This window comes from Cucumis sativus, chromosome 2 (genome assembly GCF_000004075.3).
Source record: "Cucumis sativus cultivar 9930 chromosome 2, Cucumber_9930_V3, whole genome shotgun sequence".
Taxonomy (NCBI): domain Eukaryota; kingdom Viridiplantae; phylum Streptophyta; class Magnoliopsida; order Cucurbitales; family Cucurbitaceae; genus Cucumis; species Cucumis sativus.
The window spans coordinates 4,939,174-4,962,298 of NC_026656.2; the positions used below are offsets into that span (position 1 = coordinate 4,939,174).

General features: G+C 30.3%; 1 protein-coding gene, 1 long non-coding RNA gene and 1 other non-coding gene across 5 annotated transcripts; all 3 read left to right on the top strand.

Moving 5' to 3' along the window:
* Nucleotides 1–839: 839 nt before the first annotated feature.
* Nucleotides 840–913, top strand: TRNAV-CAC. The gene has a single exon. It is a non-coding gene; the product is annotated as a tRNA-Val (tRNA).
* Nucleotides 914–9,620: 8,707 nt separating this feature from the next.
* LOC101203905 (pentatricopeptide repeat-containing protein At2g34400) lies at nt 9,621–12,254 on the top strand. Its single transcript, XM_004148290.3, has 2 exons — nt 9,621–10,531; nt 11,053–12,254. The coding sequence occupies exons 1-2, from the start codon at nt 9,624–9,626 to the stop codon at nt 12,002–12,004; spliced, it is 1,860 nt and encodes a 619-aa protein (XP_004148338.1). The 5' UTR covers nt 9,621–9,623; the 3' UTR covers nt 12,005–12,254.
* Nucleotides 12,255–14,336: 2,082 nt separating this feature from the next.
* On the top strand, nt 14,337–18,365 carry LOC101219834. 3 transcript variants are annotated; one of them, XR_180853.3, is made up of 5 exons: nt 14,414–14,794; nt 14,899–15,365; nt 15,831–15,966; nt 17,191–17,519; nt 17,676–18,365. It is a non-coding gene; the product is annotated as an uncharacterized LOC101219834 (long non-coding RNA). The 3 variants fall into 3 exon arrangements; XR_004214550.1 differs by having other exon boundaries at nt 14,337–14,794; nt 14,945–15,365; nt 15,831–17,519; XR_004214549.1 differs by having other exon boundaries at nt 14,346–14,794; nt 15,831–17,519.
* Nucleotides 18,366–23,125: the final 4,760 nt, after the last annotated feature.

Sequence of the window (23,125 nt, forward strand, 5' to 3'; positions counted from 1 at the left end):
TCTCTTCTTTTCTTAACCCTAAACATTATTAAACTATTTACCCTTAATTTAAAAAATACAAACAAGAGGATTTTCCACGTCTTATACATTTTTGTTTTTTTCTTTTCTTTCTTAATTCCAAATCTTTATCATATCATAACTTTTTTTTGTTAAAATTTAAGTTTATGGATTAACCCTCTCTTTTACCCATATTATAACACTTTTCTTTCAAGTATTATAAGTCACATTAACAACATATATATTCAAACGACCATATTGAAAGTTAAACTAATCAACTCAACACTTCAAACAGTCACACAACCTCACTTGAGATGTCCATGAGGTCTCTCTCCCTACCCTCGCTCCCAATCGATGGTGAAATTTTCCAGAAGAATCCAAACACGAATTCTTCACAAGAAATTTGTGAGGATTAGGTTTATCATAAGAAAATTTGTTGCCGTTAGCTTTTTTTTAAAATGTATTCATTACATTGACAAGTAAACAATTGAATTTGACATTTAAATGTAATACATATATAATAATAACACAATATTAAATAACTATACTAAATAATTAAATAGAGGCTTATCAAGGTGGGTATGAGAACCAAGGTGGGTATAATAACACAATATTATATTCTCTTTTGTTATTGATTCTATAATTTAAGACTAAATTTTTCTTCACAAATCTCTTTTGTTTTCTTGAAAATCAAGTAGGTCACAATCTTTAAAGGCCTTAAATTGTAAATGTGGATATAAGATGCTAACATTTTTAAATAAATAAGTTTTTTTTCTTCTTTTTCTTTTAAGATTTGTAATGTCTTTCATTGTGTTAGACTACAAATTAATAAAGGACAACTAGTTTGGATGGTGTAGTTGGTTATCACGCTAGTCTCACACACTAGAGGTCCCCGGTTCGAACCCGGGTTCAAACATTTTTAATAAATAAAATAATCTTCACATGAAATTGATATTTTAAAATTCTATTAAAATAATGTATAGCGTCAATGTGACATTTTTCGATGAACTCATATCGTAGTGCAACCTAAACTTTTCAATTCTCCTACACTTATGCCCACACCTCATTTTCATTTTTCGTTGAGACTATAGGCACAACGTCTTATTCCACTTATTTCATTAGATCAAGCAAACACAAATTGACCTTGTCAAAAGAAAAGAAAAAGAAAATATTAATTCCACCTAAGCTTTTTTTTTTTTTATTCAATCTTCACATTCTACAATAGTGTTAAAGTACATGGTAGTTTTAAACCCATCAAATTTCAAGGTAGATGGATAACAAGTAATTCTCTTTCCATTGAATTAGGAGAAAATTGTAAGATTTAAACAACCAACTATTAAAAAAGAAAACCCCACTCTATAATTGATTATAATTGATAAGACAGTGTTTGCTATAAATCTTATAAAAATTTGGTTGTTTTGAGAATCCTCCCAAATACAACTCTAAAAACTGCTATACATATGGGTGTATGAAATTGGGGGAGTGGGGATGCAGATTCTGGATTTTGATATGAAAATGGCAAAAGAATATGCTCATCATTTACCGAAAGTGAGAAACAAAGATGAGAAACATTTTTGTTTTTATGACCTCATTTCCATTATTCTTTTATATCTTTCTCAATATATTCCAAATTCCCATCTTTGTTTATTAACAAACAAACATATACCAACTATAATTTTTAAATTAATCTATAATTTTCATCCAATTCTCTTATTCATCCACAAAAATGATAAGCTAGCTTTATTGAAAAGAAAGATGATGTATAAGTACATAATGGACGAATAAATGACTTTTTATTTTCTATATTTACGAAGAAATAATATTTTTTGTTCCAAGTTTACAAAAATAGATATATTAGTACATTTTCAATTACGTACCTATCGTATTGACTTATAATAAACTACTAATGTACAAATTCTTTAAAATATGCCTCAAAATCTCCTTATGCTCCAATGTATTCTCTTTATTCTTATTAGAGTCAATATAACTCATTGAAGTATGCAATTTTATTGATTTATTTACCTATATTGAAGCAATGACATGAGAAAAAAAGAAAGAAATTAAAAAAGTAAGATGGTATTAACAGTGGTGCATAACAATGAGAATATTTTTTTGACTTTTTTTTAATTGTAACAACATTTTCAAAACTTTTTAAAACTTTTAAAAATTTAAAAGAAGTATTTTAAAAATTTATGAGAAAAAGAAAGTAGAAAAATAAAAAAGTAAGATGCTATTAATAGCTTGTCCTATATAACAACAAATTTTTTTTTTTAAATCTTTGTTTTAGGTGTAATGGTATTTTTAAACTTTGGAAAGATTTTGAAATTTTAAAAAAAATTAAGAAGAAACTTTATTTTATAATTTTGGGAGATTTTATGTTTTAACTAATTTTTTTGTTTTCAATTTTTTATAGTGAGAAAATTGACTTTTTAAAGTTTACGAGTATTTAAGTCTATATATCATTGACCCAATAATATATGAATGCAAAATTGAAGTTTTTTTTATTTAACCTTACAAAAAAAAGAAAAAAAACTAGAAAGTTTTCTAAAACAAATAAATGTTTTAAAATCTAACTTTCAAACAAAGTGTTTCAAATTTACTGTCATTGGGTGAGGAAAAAATAACAGGTTGTAATTAAACTTTCAGATTTTCAAATTGTAAAGAATTGAGTTCTAAAAATTATAAGATTGTTAAAATTAAACCTTCAAATTTATATAATCGTAGAAACGGCAACGATTGTATAATTTTGAGGGATCGATTTTTATCAATTTGAGATTTAATTTCTACTGCATTGTAATTTAAGGTTTCAATTTTTATAATTGAAAGTATAATGATGCAATTGGCTTTAGTTTTTTTTTTTTAAATCTCTAGACATATGTTGACTCTTTGAAAGGATGGATCATCTTATCATCCATAAAGCAACTTTTTAACCATTAAACGATAATTATTTTACTGAAGTAGGGTCAAATTATTAAGATGATACATCTTTCTTATATAGTCAATTGCACAATCAAGTAAGGACAAATAAAATTAATTTAAATAAAACTATAGTATATGTGAAAAAAAGATTTTGGAGGATGAAAAGAAGCACAGAAATAGAAAACAATATGAAAAAATATTTCTAAAAAGACAATACTATATATATGATTAAGTTAATCCCCAAAAGCATCTCCTTTAGAATTTTCCAACACAATCATTGAAAATTTCAATTCCTCCAATTGTCCACATTGTATAAAGAAACACTACAAAAATGGCCATGGGGTTAGGGCAGAAAAAGAAAACTTTTTATGATCCCAATGCAAAACTTGAAAGAAAGTGAGTACATTTGTTTCAAAAACTATATATTTTTCTTAATTTATTTCTTTTAGTTGTTGGAAAGTAGTATTCTTTTTCATTTGTATTTTTCCATTAACAAAATTAATACACAATTGTATTTTCTTATTTTAGATATGTGTTATTTTATTAAAATTAGTACGTCCAAGTCTTCTTATATGTCTCACCTTGAGTTTTTGGTATGGACTTAAGGGTGTCGATGTTTTAGGTATAGGAAGACATATAAATGTGGATGTATTGATATTTCATACGGTGTTGTAAGTTGGGAGATAATAATATTATATTTTTAATTAAAAATTCATTTATTTATTATTAAATTTTATGAAATGAACGAAATGATTTTTTAATTTACGATTTTTTATTTAATAAATTTGACTGTTTTTTGAGTCATTCAATTGTTACAAACTCGATTTTTGAATTGTTATCATATTTGATTTTTTAAGGGTCTTCTTGGATTAATTTAAAAAAACTATATTTCAAAAAGTTTTCTCCATTTAAATATACTTGATAAAAACTATTTTAACATAAAAGTAATATATATATATTTGTTAATGTTATTCAAATTAGATAAAGATTGACCCTTATAAACTCAAAATCATTTTTTTTTCAAAATACATTTTAAATGAATATCTAACACTTGCCTTTTCTTCTTCTTTAATAACTTATATATTAAATTAAACACCAAAAAATTATTCCAAAATACGCCTAAGATTCCCGCACATATTTATTTAAAATTGAGTTTTGAAATTAAAAAAAAGAAAAAGAAATTGATAGCTCAAAAATAAAATTTCCTCCCTAAAGAAAATAGTGTAGCCTGCGGCACGTGTGAAAATTTGGTGACGAAAGAAGCAATCAGCTAAGATTGTATACGATCCGTGTGGGACCGGGGGAAACGCCAATTAAAAGTGAAAGAGATCATAAGCCGTTGGATGAGTTAAAAGGGCAAGGGGAACGGCGATGGAGAAGGTCAAATCGTCACCGGACCGTCAGATTCCAATCATGACACGTGTAGGAGGAGAGATCAGGGGAGATTGGTTTGTTGGTAATTAAGAGGAAGAGGGGGGGAGAGAAAGGTAAAAGGGGATAATTATTAATAAGAAGAATTAGAGAAAAGCAAAATAAAGTGAAAACAAAAAACAAAAAAAAAAGTAAAAAAGAAAGGGAAGGGGGTCCCACGTAAAAGAGGAGCCTCAGCCTTAGCCTCGTGGATTCCTCGGTTTTGGTATTTTAGAAAAATGCCCCCATTTTCATCCCAAATATCCAATATGCCCCTCCAAATCTGGAGAATATTGACACATTTTTTAGGAGAAAACTAACCATTTATCATTTAAACAAAATATAGTGATATTTGTGTGCTTATTTCAATGTTTCATCCACTTTTTCATATTGAAATTATGTAAATATAGATTTACTCTAGGGGAACTAATATGTGGATAAAAACTAAATACCATCAAATCAATATGGAATTGTAGTGATAGTATAGTGTATTGCATTTGCCAAGCTTTGGGACTTGTTTAAGCTACTTACATAATTGTTCTGTTTTTATTACTTTCTTTTAAGTTATGCTATAAACATGCTTTTCTCATCTATGGATAAACTAAATTAAAAAAAAATCACAAACATGTATTTATTTTTAGATTTAAATAACAACTCAATTCTTGAACTTAACAAATATGTAAATCATTATAAGAAATCGAAAGAAAATGACTTTAGTTTTGATAAACAAAAACCCACCAACAAATTTGTAACCTAATTGGACCTTACTAATCCATTTTCTATTAATATTTTTTAGTATATGAGTTCATATATTTAAACTACATATCTCTTATATTGTATGCTAATTAATTTATGTTTGCTTTTACTATTTTTTTTTATTGTTAAATGATTTGTTTTATAAACATAGGTAGTTGTCTATTTAATGTCGATCTCTTTTTTTTCTTTTCGTGTGTGTTTTTCAAATCATGTTTCATTTTGTAACTCGTTTGTTATGCTCACTATCTTTATTTTAAACTATTGTTAATGTCATACAACACATTTCACTTGCACATGCAACAATGTTAAGTTTGTTTGGCGGGGGAAGATACTACTTGCGAAATAGGAAAACTTGTGCATTGAAAGTGTTTATGAGTGAATAATGGACTTACTTTTCTTGGAAAATTTGCCCTACATTTATACTGTTTATTGCCCTAAACCTATTCTAGGAGGGGGTTTCAATTTTTTTTAAATAGTTATCCACCTTTCTTTAATTTGAGTAGATCTTCCATGCATTTTTCTTTTTGTTTTGGCCATGTCTAAAGTTGAGCAACAAATTCTCTTAGTCATATTTTAGGTTTAAGATAATCTATTAGGTTGGGGCATGCACGAAGCATGAGCCATCCGGTCGTATTTGTGGGCTCGACCTAAACCTTGATCAAGGCAAAACAATTTGTTGTTTTGGTCTAAGCCCCAAGCCAATTCATTGTTTTTAGACTCGTTTTTAACCCTAAATTGTCATTGGTGTAAGTATTACTTACAATAATTTTTTTCAAAAATAGAAAAAATTGACAAATTATTTACACTTATTTCTAGAACAAAAACTACTAAAAACATAAATTTTATTACACTATAGAAAAATTTTATTACACTTAGTTTTTCTATGAATTGTAAATATTTTGTCAAATGATCTATTTTTGACAAATTTTTTATTACAGTCTTCTTTACTGCATTATTTCTGTTTTTTTGCTTGATGTGGATTGTGTTTTTTAGGTGAAAATCACCCCAACAACTACTATAATTTAGAATAGCTCTCTTTTAACACGAATAACTTTAATAATTAATACTTAGAATTGGACTTTTTTTTAAAAAAAGTTATTACTATCACAAGGCTATTTACTATATTCTGTCCACCATACATGATGATATACCGTTACTATCAAACCACAATTATGTTTAAGCATGAATAGTTTTTAATATGATAATTGGTATTTATCCTTTTCATACATGTTTTATTTTGATTAGAAGCTATTTGGAATATTTAGAACATTTTTAATCAGAAATATCATGATCATGATGTGTGATTCTAATTAGAAATAAAATAAAATTCTTCTTTCTCTTGACCATTTATTTCTAACTTTGGGAAAGAACTAAGAACAGATATGATGTGTATGTACCTTTATTTTGGTCTAAAAACAGAAAACAAAAAAGAAGTTAACAAACACATGTCAATTTTAATTTTCTTAGAGAAATTAATGAAAGAGACCATATGAAGAGATTGCTTTATCGCATTTTCTTCTCATGGACTTTGATTTTTTCCTCTCTCACTTGCACTAATGTGTGGGTCCAATAGCATATGGAATTCATAAATCTTTTGTAGTCCAAGACCCAAATGAGGGTATAAAATTCTCATAACTTAACAAGTTATAACTGTATACAAAGTTTGATGACTTTATTTATACTTACTTAAAACATCGATCATACCATTACAATAATCATTATTAGTACTTGAATTTGTTATAAAACACAAGAGGAAACAAATAATAGCAAACCAAAGTATTTATAAAATATAATACTATTTTAGATTTTATCAACTATAAAACACTAATAGATATTGATAGTAGGGATATAATCGGGTTGAGTTGGGTTGGAGACATTCTTAACCTAAATCATATTTTCGGGTTATTTGGATTGACAACCCGAATAACCCGAATTACGTTTTCAACCCAACCCAACCCATAAAATATGAGTTGGGTTGGATTGAGTTTTCGGATTGTGTGTGTGTGTGTTTTTTTTTTTTTTTTTTTGTTTTTTAGTTCTAATAGCTGGAGGTGAAGAGACGGAGAAAGAAGATAACCGTCAAAAGTTGAGACTGAAATATGTCAAATGGTAAAGATGATGAAGAAGACGAATTGAAATCTAAGATCTGAGCTAGAGATACGGCATGGGGTGGAGAAGGTAAACGTGAAGTCGTGAATGGAGAAGAAATGATAGGAAAGGGAAAACATGAATGGAGAAGGAGAAAAGAGGAAAGAAAAAACGCAATTGCCTCTTCAGGCTTCACTTCTTAACCTAATTACTCGTATTTTATATATAAAATAAAAAATATATATTAATATGAGTTGGGTTAGTCCGGATTGTCTGGTTACCCAGTTATTCTTATCCTTCTAATTGATAGTGTAGTGTACTAATTATATTTGAATATATAAACAATTTAGTCCATAAATTCAAGTAAATATAAGTGGTTGGATATCTATTCATGAAATAGATAGTTTTTCTAATTGGATTGAATTGTTGATTATTTTATTTATAATTAATTAAACTAAAAATAATGTAGAGTTAAGTGTAATTTAGTTTTTAATATTTAAAGTGAATAGAATAATTAATTTTCATTTATAAAAATAACATTGGAAAAAAAATAAGGTGTGCATTTGAAAACAATAGGTTTGGACCCAAGTAGGTCACCAAACTGCTACCTCTCTTTCTTCTTTATGATTTTGAATTAATTGTTCTACATTTGATTCCGAGGAAATGGAATGAATTTTTAATACAAAATGTATATTTGTCGGGACTTCATCACCATTAACTATTTAAATCTTAAACGATTTTACTACTTCTCCTTATTTATAATTTTCTTTTTAATTAAACAAACCATATCTACCAACCCACGTAAAAATAAAATAAAATAAATAAAAATATCATTAGCAAACCATTGAAGTTGAGAATAATGTGGAGAACCGAACAAATTTTGCTCAAATAATATGATATCGTCTATTTTGGATATTCACCCTCGTGACTTTGCTTTTGGATACTATCACAAAAAGTGTCATACCAAGAAAATATATTTGTCCTCACTTATATACCCATGATCATTCTGTTATCTAACCAACGTGGGACTTTGGTTGCATTACATTCATTACACATAAAGACTCAACTAACTTACCCAATATTTGAGTCTCTCATTATAATAACTCATACTTAGCTACATTAAAATTATTTGAAGTCATTCATTTATCTACCATATCTACTATTTTTTTCGATTACCATAACCCATACGACAAAATTATTTGAAACCCTCCATGCCTTCAAGTACTCTTAAAATTAAGACATTTAATGAATTTTGAACTTTTTCACTCATTAAATATATTATTTTAAGTTGGATGCATTCGTTGTTTTTTTTTTTAAAAAAAATCATACAATACTTTTCTCCTAGTTTTTACATGGTTAATTAATAATGAAATTATTCTATTACAATTCTTGATATTAGTCTTTAATTAAGAATAGTCAACATGTGTTTCCTTAGTCTTTAATGATTATAGTAAAAGACAAAAAATATTAAATAAAAAATTAACTAATAATATTAAGTTTGACAATATTAAGATATGATAAGAAGATTGGAAGAAGCAATGCATATCTCACATATAAAACAAATGGACATTATTAATGTTTGGCAATATGTAACATATTTTATATATTCTTAGGATCTAATTAACTATTCTATCATTTTTAATGTTTAGAGAGATAAAAAAAAGTGATCTCACACTATCAAATAATGTTGATCTATTTATTTGTTTGCTAGCGTTTGTAATCCATTATTATTATATTGTTCACTTTATTATATATATAATACACAGATAAGGTAATGTAATAACATTTACTTGGAGTACAAGGTCGTGATGCCTTCTTCCTCTTATATCATAACTAACACTCAAGTTTATGGTACATTTTTCCTAATAATACTAAATAAATAAATAAATAAAATTATTTATATATAAGTACTTTGGGTTTTATTCAATTTTAGTATTTTGTGTTTTTTTATTGAATCTAAAAATTAGTTGCTACTACATCGAGGTTTTATTTGGTCCCTGTGACTTATTTTTAATTTTATGGTTAATGTCTATTAGTTAACTTAAAATAATTATGAAAGTGAAAATTGAAAATAAATTTAATGCAGATGGAAAAAATAGCAAAACTTAAATAATTACAATTGCTTTAGTTCTTTTAAATTAATTAATAGAGATGAACATCAAAAAGTGATTATTTAGTAAAAATTGAACGTTTAAATATAACATCCTAAAATTAAAGGGCACTCAAATCCATTATTGATCTTTGATAATTATTTTAAATAAACTTAAAATTTAAATATTGAAAGGTGTAAATGGAAACAAAATTTAAATTGAATACTTTGAAAAATGTGAACTTGGGCCTCAAAAGATCATTAATCAATGGGCCTCAAATAGTCAAGGCCCAAAAACACAAGAGACATAAATTTTGTTTATATAATAATTCCATTTCCCTCTCAATTAAGCCTTGGTTAAGGAATGCTGAGAACAAAAGCTTCTCCACATCTTATTTCCCGCTATCTCAATCTCCAAAAACCACATTCAAAACCAAATCCCAATCGTCAAGCTCTTTCCGATAAGTTCAATTCCTTATTGCAACAATGTTTAAGTATCAAACAACTGAAACAAATCCACGCCCAGTTGCTTACAAATTCAATTCACAAACCCAATTCATTTCTCTACAAAATCGCCGACCTCAAAGATTTCGCTTATGCCTCGGTTTTCTTCTCCAACATTCTCGACCCAACCGAGTATTCTTTCAATGTCATGATTCGTGGTCTCTCGACGGCTTGGAATAAGTCTTCTCTTGCCCTTGAGTTCTATTCTCGGATGAAATTTCTGGGTTTGAAACCCAATAATCTCACTTACCCATTTCTGTTTATTGCGTGTTCGAATCTTTTGGCTGTTGAAAATGGGCGGATGGGTCATTGTTCTGTGATTAGACGTGGGTTGGACGAGGATGGTCATGTGAGTCATTCTTTGATTACGATGTATGCGCGGTGTGGGAAAATGGGTGATGCACGGAAGGTGTTTGATGAAATTTCTCAGAAGGATTTGGTTTCCTGGAACTCTATGATTTCGGGTTATTCGAAGATGAGGCATGCTGGTGAAGCTGTGGGTTTGTTTAGAGAGATGATGGAAGCTGGGTTTCAGCCCAATGAAATGAGTTTAGTTAGTGTCTTGGGGGCGTGTGGAGAGCTGGGGGATTTGAAACTTGGTACTTGGGTGGAGGAGTTTGTGGTGGAGAATAAGATGACGTTAAATTATTTTATGGGTTCTGCATTGATCCATATGTATGGAAAGTGTGGTGATTTAGTATCAGCCAGGAGGATTTTTGACTCTATGAAGAAGAAAGATAAAGTTACTTGGAATGCCATGATTACAGGGCAAGTGAACGATAACCTTCTCTTTGAACCAATACTTTGCAGTATTGTTAATAGATGTTTGGTTAAATATATGTTATATTCTCTGTAGTTTAAAAAGTTCCAATTTAGTACCTCACATATAAACAATTTTCAAGAACACCATCTTGTTAGTTGATGTTAAATGTAGCCCATGATTAGCTTAAGTGCATATGATACTAAGTGAATTTGCACAAGAACTTGGAGGAGGAATTGAGCCACTAAAGAGAAGAAAAGTAGAAACTTTTTGAAAATTTCTGCTCTTTGGTGGTCTAATTCTTCATTAAGTATTATGTTACTAAGTCTACCTTTAGCTAGATTTTATTTCTGTTGGTGGAAATTTAAACACAAGGGACTAAATTGAAACTATTTAAACGATGGGACTAACTGAAAAAAATGCTCAAACATTAATGACTAAAACATGTATTTAGTCTAAATAATAATGCCTCTGTTCCAAATTTATGAAATCTTACTTTTTTTCTTGTCCTCCAATCAATCAATTGCAGATATGCGCAAAATGGGATGTCAGAGGAAGCTATTAAATTGTTTCAAGACATGAGAATGAGCAGTACAGCTCCAGATCAAATCACATTGATAGGAATACTTTCTGCCTGTGCCTCCATTGGAGCCCTTGACTTAGGGAAGCAAGTAGAGATTTATGCCTCAGAAAGAGGCTTCCAAGACGATGTTTATGTTGGTACTGCGTTAGTTGACATGTACGCAAAATGTGGAAGCTTAGACAATGCATTTAGAGTTTTTTATGGCATGCCTAACAAAAATGAGGTCTCTTGGAATGCTATGATATCTGCTCTTGCTTTCCACGGCCAAGCTCAAGAAGCCTTGGCATTGTTCAAATCCATGATGAATGAGGGTGGAACTGTTTCCCCCAATGACATCACATTTGTAGGAGTACTTTCTGCTTGTGTGCACGCAGGATTAGTTGATGAAGGACGTCGGTTGTTTCACATGATGAGCTCGTCATTTGGATTAGTGCCGAAAATTGAGCATTACTCTTGTATGGTCGACCTTTTTTCACGAGCAGGACATCTAGAAGAAGCTTGGGACTTCGTCATGACGATGCCTGAAAAACCAGATGAAGTCATTCTTGGAGCACTGCTTGGTGCTTGTCAAAAGCGCAAGAACATCGACATTAGTGAGCGTGTAATGAAGCTACTCCTCGAGTTGGAACCTTCAAATTCTGGAAATTACGTAATCTCATCGAAATTATATGCAAATTTGAGAAGATGGGATGACTCTGCCAGGATGAGAATGTTGATGAAGCAAAAGGGTGTTTCTAAGACTCCTGGTTGCAGCTGGATTGACATCAATTCACAACTTCACGAGTTTCATGCTGGTGATGTTTTGCACCAAGAGTGGATCGAAATCCATCAAATCCTAGACTTGTTGATCGATGATTTGAGGAGGGAAGGTTATATTCCTAATGCCAATCTTCTTTAGCTAGACTAACTTTCATTCATCCTCACTGTTTTGTTCCAAAAGATGAAGTCCAAACACAATTTTTACAACAAATTAATTTTAGATAAATTGTACAACAAATTTTAGAAAATAAATCAAAACATTCTTTTAGTCTTAGATAAATTGTACAACAAATTTAACTGTGCATGTTGACCGAGAAAAAAAATATTGTCTAAAAAATGCCTATCTTCATAGTTCTTAATAAAAGTTGTTCCATTTTTTTTCGAGTGTTTCTCCCCTCTTTGTGGCAATTACTTCAACAAATAGAACACTCTTGTAACATTCTGTACAAATCCATTTTCCCTAGATTTTTAAGTTTTTTTTTAACCATCATTACCAACTATAATGCTTTTAAGTTTAGATTATTTGAATTCAAATTTCTAGTTTTCACATTCCATTTAATACCATACATACGTGTCTAAAATTGAATACCATACATACGTGTCTAAAATTGATTCTAGGAGTGAAGACTATTTTTACAAATCAATCTAAGTCTTTTTAAAATGTTTTATCCTTACTAAAAATTCTCATGAAGTCATTCGACTCCAATGTAAAACTGTTGAAAGCTATGCATGTTTTAACTTTAAAATTAATTTAATAAAAGAATAAAGTATTTGAGTGAGTTTAAATATTAATTTAGCTCATAAATCTAATAAAATAAAAAACGTAAAAGAGATAAAATATGATATAATATCTATAGATCACATTAATAATATTATATTTAAAAATAAATCTAACATTCGAGAGATCTCTCCTCCCTACTTCATTAGCAGAAAAGGGAAGTTAGTATGAGATAACGTCTAAGAAATTGTGACGAATTGAGTTCTGTGTAATCTCTCATAAAAAAAAACTCTATCGATCTTTTTTCCAAATCCAAAATTTACTTCCCACAAGCCATCAACCTCAGTCATTCATAGGATAGTAAGATTTTCGAGTGGTGGTGTTCTTCGAGTTGAAGTTTTGTAGAAGTTAAAGATGACATTGAAGGTAAGTTTTCTATCTCTACAATTCTAATTCTAAATTTTTGTATCAACCATGCTTAACTACCGATAATTAACTTTCTATAGTAAATTTGTTTTCGTGTTTTTTTTGTGAATGTACTGATTTTTCTAACTTCCAATGTAAAGGAGAATTCCTTGCGTGAGGGCTCTTATCCCTTCACATACGTATATTTGTGTTTGTATGTATAAAAGGTTTGTTCTATTCTCCACATATTTCATTTCCATTATTTTCTTTCATCTAATTGTTCTTTCAATTTTTAACGATCGGACGCATTTTAATTTTCTTTTTCCTAAGTTCGGTATGTTTTTTAAGTTCAGTATTATTGTTCGTGAATGATGATCCATTTGACTTCTTGAAACTAGTTCAACAATGGGCCCAAACACATGTAATGACACTCGTATCTGTGTGTTATACTCAACATAAAAGCCAAGTAATTATACCGATGCACATTTTGTTTAATTATCAAGTAATTTCAGAAAGTTACTATCTTCTTCCATATATTTTAATTCATGTGTTTTTCCCCTTTTTTAAGCATTTTAAGCATTTTAAGCATTTTTGGTTTTGTTTTAAGTTGGTGCAATTGAATCACAACTAATAAAATATTGATCGAATGAAATACATAAAAATATTCATTGAAAAATATGAATTCATAAAAGTGCATTATTAACTCTGTAAACTATATAAAAGTGGTAGGAGAGTAGAGCACTCAAATTCTAGGTAGTATGTATTAACTATCATAGTCTGTCCTGAAGAACCATTCAGAAACAGGTTTGGTTTCTGAATTTAATGATAAAAAGAACCCCAGCTCAAAATTTGATGGATTATCTACTTAATCAGTAATCTATCTATTCCTTTTTGATCTGAATAATTGCATGACAGCTTGGTAAAGATTTAAATGGGAGACAACAATTTGGAAACATTATGACCTGTTGTTAAAAATGGAAATACTTACTTCCCATGGTCCAGGTGACATCCTAAAATAGCATAATGTCCATAACTGCTATTTCAAAGATGTATATATATATATATATAGCATCCGCAGGGACCATCACACAATGCTTTGTATATACAATTCTTGAATAAAGCCTCAGTACTCTTGTTGTAATATTGAATGCCACAAAAAACTAGAAGACATGCAGGAAGTTGGAGCATTATTGTATACTTAGTTCTTCATAAAAAAAAAGAAGTGTGTGAGACCAAACAAGGAGAATCGTAAAGATGGATCACGTGAAAGTGTTGTATAAGAAGTGGTTAGAAATGGGTTCTGTTGATACCTATCAACATATGAGATGCTGCCACGAGTGCAATGCACTAGAATGGTGTGAATTATTAAAGTCATCCTTCCATTGTTTTTTATCTCAAAAATTGAAATTTTATGGGTATAAAAGTATTCCATTGATTGCAAGAAGAAAATGCAAGGAAATTTAAATCAAATTGTCTTCTTTGTGTAATTCAATTTTCCTTTTTGGCGAAACTTCTTCTCTTCACGCCGACGAAGAAACCCAGCCAAAGCCATCACTGCCACCGTATCTCCGTCGTCCAGTGTACATTACACTAGATCTGGAAAGGCCGCCTTTTGCACCAGCCGCTGTGTGCGGTTACTCGGCGGAGATCAAGTCAGCCGCTGGTGTCCATTTTTCTTTTAGATCCACAGCTCTCGGTTGAAAAAAATAAACTCGGATCTTTGATGTCGGATTTAAAGGGCCATTATATGAAGCTTTAATGTCGGTTTTAATTTGACATTAAAACAGGATGTGAGCTATTAACCAAGTCAGTTGCTAATTTTTTACTCTTTTTTAGACTATTAAGTTCCATTATTTTCTCTCCTTGACATTAAACTTTACAAAATATTTGTTTTTATCTGTCTTCACAAGTAGAGTGCGTGACATTTTTACCGATCCTTTGTTTTAAAACCAACAGTGGAGGTCGGGTGGCGGTCATGGCTGTGGACGCCGTCGTGTTAGCCGCCGTGATGAAGAGGAGAAGTGGGTTCCAGTCACCAAGCTATTCGTGGCCGTGGAGAAGTGGCTTCCAGTCGTGCTGGTCGCCGTGACTAAGAGGAGACTATGGACGCGGCTGCTATTCGTGGCTTGATTATTTTGTCTAAGTTGTCGGTGATCCCTGTTAGGAGGGGATATTGAGGTAACAAGATTGGCAGTCGTGCGAGCCACGTATAATCCCTGTTATTCCGGTGACCTCGCCGTCCGTATGGTTCCTGCTCCTCGTGGTGCTGGTATTGTTGCTGCTGGGGTTCCCAAGAAGGTGCTTCAATTCGCTGGTATTGAGAATGTTTCCACTTCCTCAAAGGGGATCCACTAAGGCGCTTGGAAACTTTGTGAAGGTATATAATTGTAATATGATGCAATATCAATATCATATGTCCACTGACATTTATTGTGTATAATATCAGTATAATGTGTTGTGCTATGTCATTTGGGGCATTCTGAATTCAGATTTGTACTTAGGCTCGGCTTGTAAAATTTTGAATAGCCGTCTATTCGTGGTTGATTATGCATATTGGGCTTTGTTTCTTCTGGATTTTTCTGTTTGTGTGTACATCCATTTTGTGGAATTGATTTATGTTTTGTTTTTTGGAACATGGACCCTCCATTCCTATGATCTGTAGCATTTTCTATACGATATTAAAAATGCTCCAAGTTCTTTTAATTTGAGTATGCCACACATGTACGTGTAGGTGGACTCTTACTAGTATGTATAAATTATCACTAATGTCATGCTTTCAAAAATCTGAACTTAATTTTGATCTGAAACCTGTTTTTTGTTTACTATCCATTCGGATTTGAAGGTGATGTTCGTAAGAAGATGCAAGTAGTGTAGTGGAGTCTACTTTCAATAATCTTGGTAGTCTGGACATTCTTGTAGCAGCTTGGGAACTTTTTGGTATCAACAGAAGATTTGTCTACGAAATGGATTTCGAACAGGTTCTGTTCTATTGCTACTTTCAATAATCATGGTAGCCTTGCTTTTACTTGATACAAGTCCATAGTGATCAAGCAAAAAAGTAAAATATAAAAATATACGTTGGAAGCATTTTATGGTTGTTGGATGCTCCTGGCATGTTCTTTATCTTCAACCTTTTCTTTTTAACTTGGGAACTATACTAATTTAAATGCACACTCACTCTAGAAATTAATGACTTATTGATTCCATCTATCATAACTCATCTAATTTTTATTGCACTAAAAGGAGAACATAGAAATAGAAATAGAAAGTCTCGCATGTTATAAATACGGTATTATTAAAGTTTAAATCTCGGGCTTGATGATATTGTTTAAGGGACTTTTACCCATTTTGTCCATCTTACTTCTTATTTTCTACGATACACAAAGTTGAAAGTGTAACATACCTTGTGTTTGTCTTTCAAAGTAAATCAAATTATCTGACTGGCAACCTTTTTCTATTAGCTGTAAATTCTTTTTTTTTTTTTGTTTTTGCATTCTTGTGAGTGGTGACTGATAATGTTTGGACATTACAATGGCATGAAATTCTCTAGAACTCTTTTTCTTGAGAGAGAGATGAAAAGAGAGTGAAAGAAAGGAAAAGGACCCGTGAAGTGATTATTAATGGGTTGACAGAAAAGGACTTGTGAAGTGATTATTAATGGGTTGACAGGGTGGTTGTTTGGAATAAGTTGCATTATTGAGCTTGATGTTAAAATCTTTACACAAATTAGAGAATAAAATGGGCCATAACAAAATCAAAAGATAATAATGACACATAGCTATTATATGAAAAAAAAAAACATTCTATATGATCTGCCAAACTAATACTCTCTCTAAACCCCTCATTTAGAGTTCATATGTCACAATAAATTAATGATTAATTAGTGTTTATTGTTTAATGAATAAGTTTTTTTTTTCTTTTTTTCTTTTTGTGGTTTGGTAAAGGTAAAAAATTAAGAGAATGACATGAAAAAATGAATAAGAATATTTTCTTGTTACCTACAGTTGGTTCGACTCCTTTTATTTACACATGGTATTGTGACTTAAGATTTGAGTTGTGAAGTTTTGAATGTGTTAGTATGTTGTCCAGTCAGAGTTAAGGTTCAATTAGTAAATTTTCGATGAGTATTGAGATTTCGATCCCTTTTGAGTTTATTGTTGCTGTGGTTTTGGGTCTAAACTTCAAAATTTTGTTGTGTTTAGGTTGTTTCAGACATCCTTCTCATGGACAATACGTTGTCTCTTAGTTCAACACATAACTTATATTTTCTAAGTATTCCATCAACAAACATCCCTTTCATGGTGTGAAAGACTGCAGTAGACAAATATCCATTTTCTTTGAAAAACTCTAAAAAGTCCTTGCATGATTCTCAATATAACCTAATACCGAGAAAGCAAAATGGATAGACACAGTTATGAATTGTGAAGTTCCTCTTATATCAAAGAAGAAGAAATGTATTGTGCAATGTCATTAGAGTGCATGGTGGATGTCGCAATCATGAAGATGGGGAAGGAGGTTACTCAATGATCAGGTATAAACAATATTTCGATATATTCTAGTTTTAATATATAAATAAAACCACAAGTAAATTGGTAAATATGTTTTCTATTTTTTTTTATTAAATGATAATGATGATTTATGGTGAAATCCTATCCCTATTTAGTTTGACATATAGTTCTTTTTTCAGTTACAAGCCAATATAAATTTTGGTTGGTGACCATTGCTAGGGAGGGCTTTATATACCTAAAAGGACAATTACCAAATCATTGAGGAAGAAAATGACAGATTGCAAGCTGCTCACGGTTTCACTTTGAGATATTTGAAAGAAAAATGTTCATGATCCCAACCAGAGGTGTTGTGGTTTGGTCCTTTTCCCGATCGTAATGGTAATAAACACGACGTATGGGTATGTTTGCTTGTGAGAAAGAAGGTTGTTTACCATCAACTTCTCCACTATCGTCGAAACTTGTGAATACTCGGTTTATTCCTATAGTTGATAGTGTCGTAACCTCCTTCTCCATCTTCATGATTCGGACATCCACCACGGACTCTAATGAGGTTGCACAATACCTTTCTTCTATCCATCAGTATTGAGTTTTATCGAGAATCTGGCAAGGACTTTTGAGAGTTTATCAAATAGAAGGGATATTTGTCTACTGCATTCTTTCACACCAAGAAAGGGGTGTTTGTTGATAAAATACTTAGAAAATATAGGTTATGTGTTGAACTAAGAGACAACAAAATTGAGATTATAATAAAATGAAGAGAAAAAGAATTATTTTGTATTGTTTGGTTAGGTGTTTAATACGATGTGGAAAGACTATTGGTTGAGTGATAATGAAAATGAGGATGAGGTGGTTTGAAGGTTTTTGGAAAATGATTGTCTATGACCATATTATGTTTCTACCTCATTAATTATAGGTTTGAAATGCATTTCTTCTTCCCATTGCAATAGCAAATCAAATTTGGCAAAATCAATCTCCTACATCAAAGAATATAATAGCTAGCCAATTTTTGTGATAATTGATTTTTGTCATATTTAGAAGGATTGTGTTCCAAAGTTCCACTAATTTTACTTTTATACACTTTGTGTACATAGTCTATGAAAGAATGAGAAGAGAACATCTCATTTAATTTACTCGGTTTTTTTAATAAATTTACTGTATTTCTCGTTCTTTTGCGATTCAACTACTCCCTAATGTACATGAGATGAGCTCGGTGAAAAACACTTCTAGAATATATAGTATTAGTATTTTAGGCATCACTATGTACAACATGATAGTCTTCTACTTTGATGTCAGTATAATTTGACAATTATCATCTACTCAGTACTCAGTAATTAGTTGATAAGACAATATATGATCTCGTCCTATGATCGGAGATCCCCTCAGATGTAGATGATTTTTCATTGAACTGAGTCATCAATTCTATGTGCTATGATTATTTCTTTTACTGTTTGTTACTTATGTTGGTGCCTCAGTTATTAGTCTGAGTGTTATCTTAAGCCATCAAGTTAATGGTGCCTTCTTTTTCAAATACAAATATATAAGTAAATCAATAACAAAAAATTCAACCGTATTCCATATAATTGATGGGAGAAGAATATGCAATAACCAATTCATGTTTTAAGATGCGTTTATATTGACTTTGTTTATAAATATTTTTTTCTTCCGCTTATAAACACATTTTTAAACACTTCGAAAATGAATCCGAACATGCCTTTAATCTCATATAAATTGTACAACAAATTTAACCGTGCATGTTGACAGGGTGAAAATATATTTATATCTAAAAAAATGCCCATCTTCATAATTTGTAGTAATAGTTGTTCTTTCTTTTCTTTTTTTGGCCCGAGTGTTTGTCTCTCTTCTTTTTGTGGCAATTACTTCAACAAATAGGACACTCTTGTAACATTATGTACAAATCCATTTTTCCTAGATTTTTAAGTATTTTTATAACCATCACATCTTGTGTTCTGATATCAACTATAATGCTTAATTAAGTTTAGATTATTTGAATTCAAATTTCGAGTTTTGATATTCCACTGAACACCATTCTTACGTGTCTAAAATTAATTTTAGGACTGAAAACCATCTCCACAAATCAATCTAAGTCCTTTTAAAATGTTTTGTCTTCGCTATTGTGTTTCTTAGAAAAAGTTCTTAAGAACTCATCCAACATAAAACTGTCAAAGCTATGCCTGCTTAACTTTAAATTCTTTTATAATTAATTCACTAAAAAGGAAGATGTATGCCTCTTACTCGTATATAGATAATTATAATCAATTTCTTAAAAGAATTTAAAGTTACATGTAGTATATAGATATTTCTTATTTAAATGTAGTATCGATTCATTTATGTACTTTTTAAAATTTGAACGTTACATGAAATACGTCTTACAAACAATACGGTGACACCTAGCTAGTATGCTTTAATTTTAGAAGGATATAACTAGCAAAAGATCTTCTCATCATTGTTTTTTTCCACACCACAATACAAATTCTATCCTTTGTGTAATTACTTGAATTTCCATTCCAGAATGCCTTTAACCTACTTTATGCTATAAAAACGTATTTGGAATCCAAATCATTTTTAAGTATTTGATTTTAAAAAATAAGGGTTATTTGGTAAATAATTCAAAGTTGCGTTTTATATTTTCAGATTCACCAAATTCAGCCGACATTCTGTTTGACCGACAATCTAGATTATGTTTCTAAATAATCAAACACATTTTGAAAACAACATTTTTACTTTTATTTTGAATTTTATATTTTAAAAAATAGAATTATATTCAATACATATAAAAATATTTAGAAATACAATAAGTTATAAACTCATTTTATACTTTTAATATAATATGTATTATGTAATGTATTGTAAATTATATAATAATACAAAATGATAATTATAAATTTTAGGTTAAAGTATAAATTTGGTCCTTGTGATTTTAAAAGAATAGAATTTAGTCTCTATTGTTTATAGCTAGAATTTAGACGTTTTGGTTTGATAAAATCGATCATAGTAAATAGTCTTGTTCATATATAGGGACTATTTATGAAAGTTGTTAAATCATAAGGACTATATGAGGTTTTATCACACTATAGTAAACTCTAACTTTCTCCAAACAATTGAGACTAAAATAGTAAATTAACCAATTTTTTTAACATAAATTATATTCATAAATAAATTAATAATAGCTTATTGTCAACTAAAACTTGGTGAAAATGTAAGATTAGTTTTATGATTTTAAATACTACGAGACCCTGATCGCATTCTGAACTTCACGTTAAGAATACACACTACAAGAATGAGTTATGCGATGAGATGGTGTGCAATAGGAGCTGATGATTGGTAAGTTTTGCAAGTACTCTGCTTATCACGTTTAGTCTAGGCGATGCAAAGGATCCATGTGTTGAACTAGAAGGCGATGTGAGCTTCCTTCACCTGGATGTAGTTGACATCATCCCTATGTAAGAAAGTAAGTGAGCTTATTTGACTTTGCTGTCTAGTTGAATTCAGGATAAGATGGGACAAGTGACAGGTGGCGTTTTGATGTTTGATGATTCTCATCGCCGGACAGAGGTAATCATTTCGGAATGGATAATCTCACTGAAAAAATCTATAAATAAAAGAATTTTGGCAAGATTAAGAGCTTGATTTACCTGATAATTACCTAAAGAGTTGAAGAACGTACCAATTGATTTCAAAGTGTCCCGAGCTTGGATTTTGGTAAGAAATTTACAAGCAATTGCAAGAGAGTTTTCTCGTTTAACTCATTGTGAGTGGTTTCTTCTTAAAATGTTTTCAAACTAGCTAAAAGAATTTCTACTATGTTTGAATCCTTATAAATATTTCTTTATTGAATTTTGGAATTCGACGACTTCTCTTATATCCCCAAATTCTTAAAATAGGTTTGGTTGGCAAATGATTTGAAATTGAAAGGAAATGGAATGTTGAGATAAAATGATCTTTGGTACCCTATGAAATGATAAATATTCCTCACATTTGTTGTGTGTGATCTAGGATATGATGTCCTATTTCTTGTTGTGTGATCTGAAATATGATGCCTCATACTTGCTGTGTAATATGGTATGTGATGCCATTTTCTTGCTTTGTGATCTGACATAGGAAGACGCGATATGCGTAATGGAATTGATGGAGACTTGTTGTTGCATTGAGACCACTCCGCACAATCGCAACTCAGCAACAGAGTGTGGTAATTGCTTGTGCTGAGGAATGATACAAAGATGTAATAAAGCATGCAAAATGATTGTGCAAGGATGTATAATGTATTATTGAGTAGTGTGTTCCTACCCGAAATGAACATTTACGAATGATTTGAAATGGAATAATTTTTATATGATTTATACATATTGTTGATGATACTTGAATTACGTAAATCCCCTAATGTGTTAGGTTGATTTGAATTGCTATCGAAATGCATCTGTTTTTATATCGCATCATTTTGCAAAGAGAGTTGCAACGCGTTATGGTTGAAATGTTTTCCATAAATGTGTTGGTGAAAAATCTAACTCACTAGATGTTTATGTCTAATTTTTGAAATGTTTTGTTTTATCTCCATTTCCCCATAGGTAGTGAAGGACATCTAGCATTCGACATGCCAAATTAAACGCTTGACGTGCTATAATTACGTCGCATCAACTTGTTAGTATTTTAGTATGTCCGCGTAACATGAAATGTCTTAGGCGAGATGATCAAGATTTTATGGTTTCAAGACTTGAATATTTTTAGTTTTAAAGAAACTCTTTGTACTTGTTAAAGATGTACTCTTTATTTGAAATCAACGAAGTCTTTTGTTATTTCAAAAATAAGTTCTCATGCATTCTTGCATTAAGTTTGATGTTTGTTTTATGCTTACTAGGCAATTTTGTGTGCTATCTCGCAAATAGATTCACGTGGAATGTCTAAGCGGTCATGCTCTCACATGGTCGCAAGAAATAATTTTGGGGCAGACCGTGACAAATACATAGTATAAAATACATTTAAACGTTCTTTTAAAATTAGAATCCAATTTTTGAATTTTCACTAAACACATATATATGAAAACTTAAAATACAATTTTATTTTCATTAGATTCTCTTGTTTTAAAATTTTCTACCAAATTGACTCTGAGTTATTTTAGAAATACTTCGAGAACAAAAAAATTAAACAAAAAACTGAGTTTTTTAAAGTATTTTTTTCTTAAAGTTAATTCAAATGGACCCTGACTATGACATTTAGGTAGGTCGAGATTTACACAAATTCAAGATAAAAAGCATATTTTTATTTAAAACCAATTTGAACTTTCAATTTCTTCATCACCTCTAATATATAAAATCAGTTAAGTTTTGAAGTATAAAATCATTATATACATTGGAAAATTAAAAAGGTATGTGTGTATTTAAGAACTATAGTTGTTTAGTGTGAAATTTAGAACCATTAAAAAGAGAAGATAAAAGTTTATCAATAAATTAAATACGTTAATTCTAATAATATAAACAGTGAGAGGGTCCAATTATTTAACACCAACATATAAAAGAGTGTAAGAGAAGTAATGAATGATATAAAACTTCATTGGAGTGCTTTTGACCACGAGTGTGCAAACATTAAGAATATTGTTAGTGGATTTGGACTTGGA

What these genes read in the sequence shown, in the direction of transcription:
- LOC101203905 (XM_004148290.3), top strand. Translation starts at nt 9,624, where the DNA reads ATGCTGAGAACAAAAGCTTCTCCACATCTTATTTCCCGCTATCTCAAT. An exon ending in TGGAATGCCATGATTACAGG is followed by an intron (nt 10,532 to 11,052) that starts GCAAGTGAACGA and finishes AATCAATTGCAG; the next exon opens with ATATGCGCAAAATGGGATGT.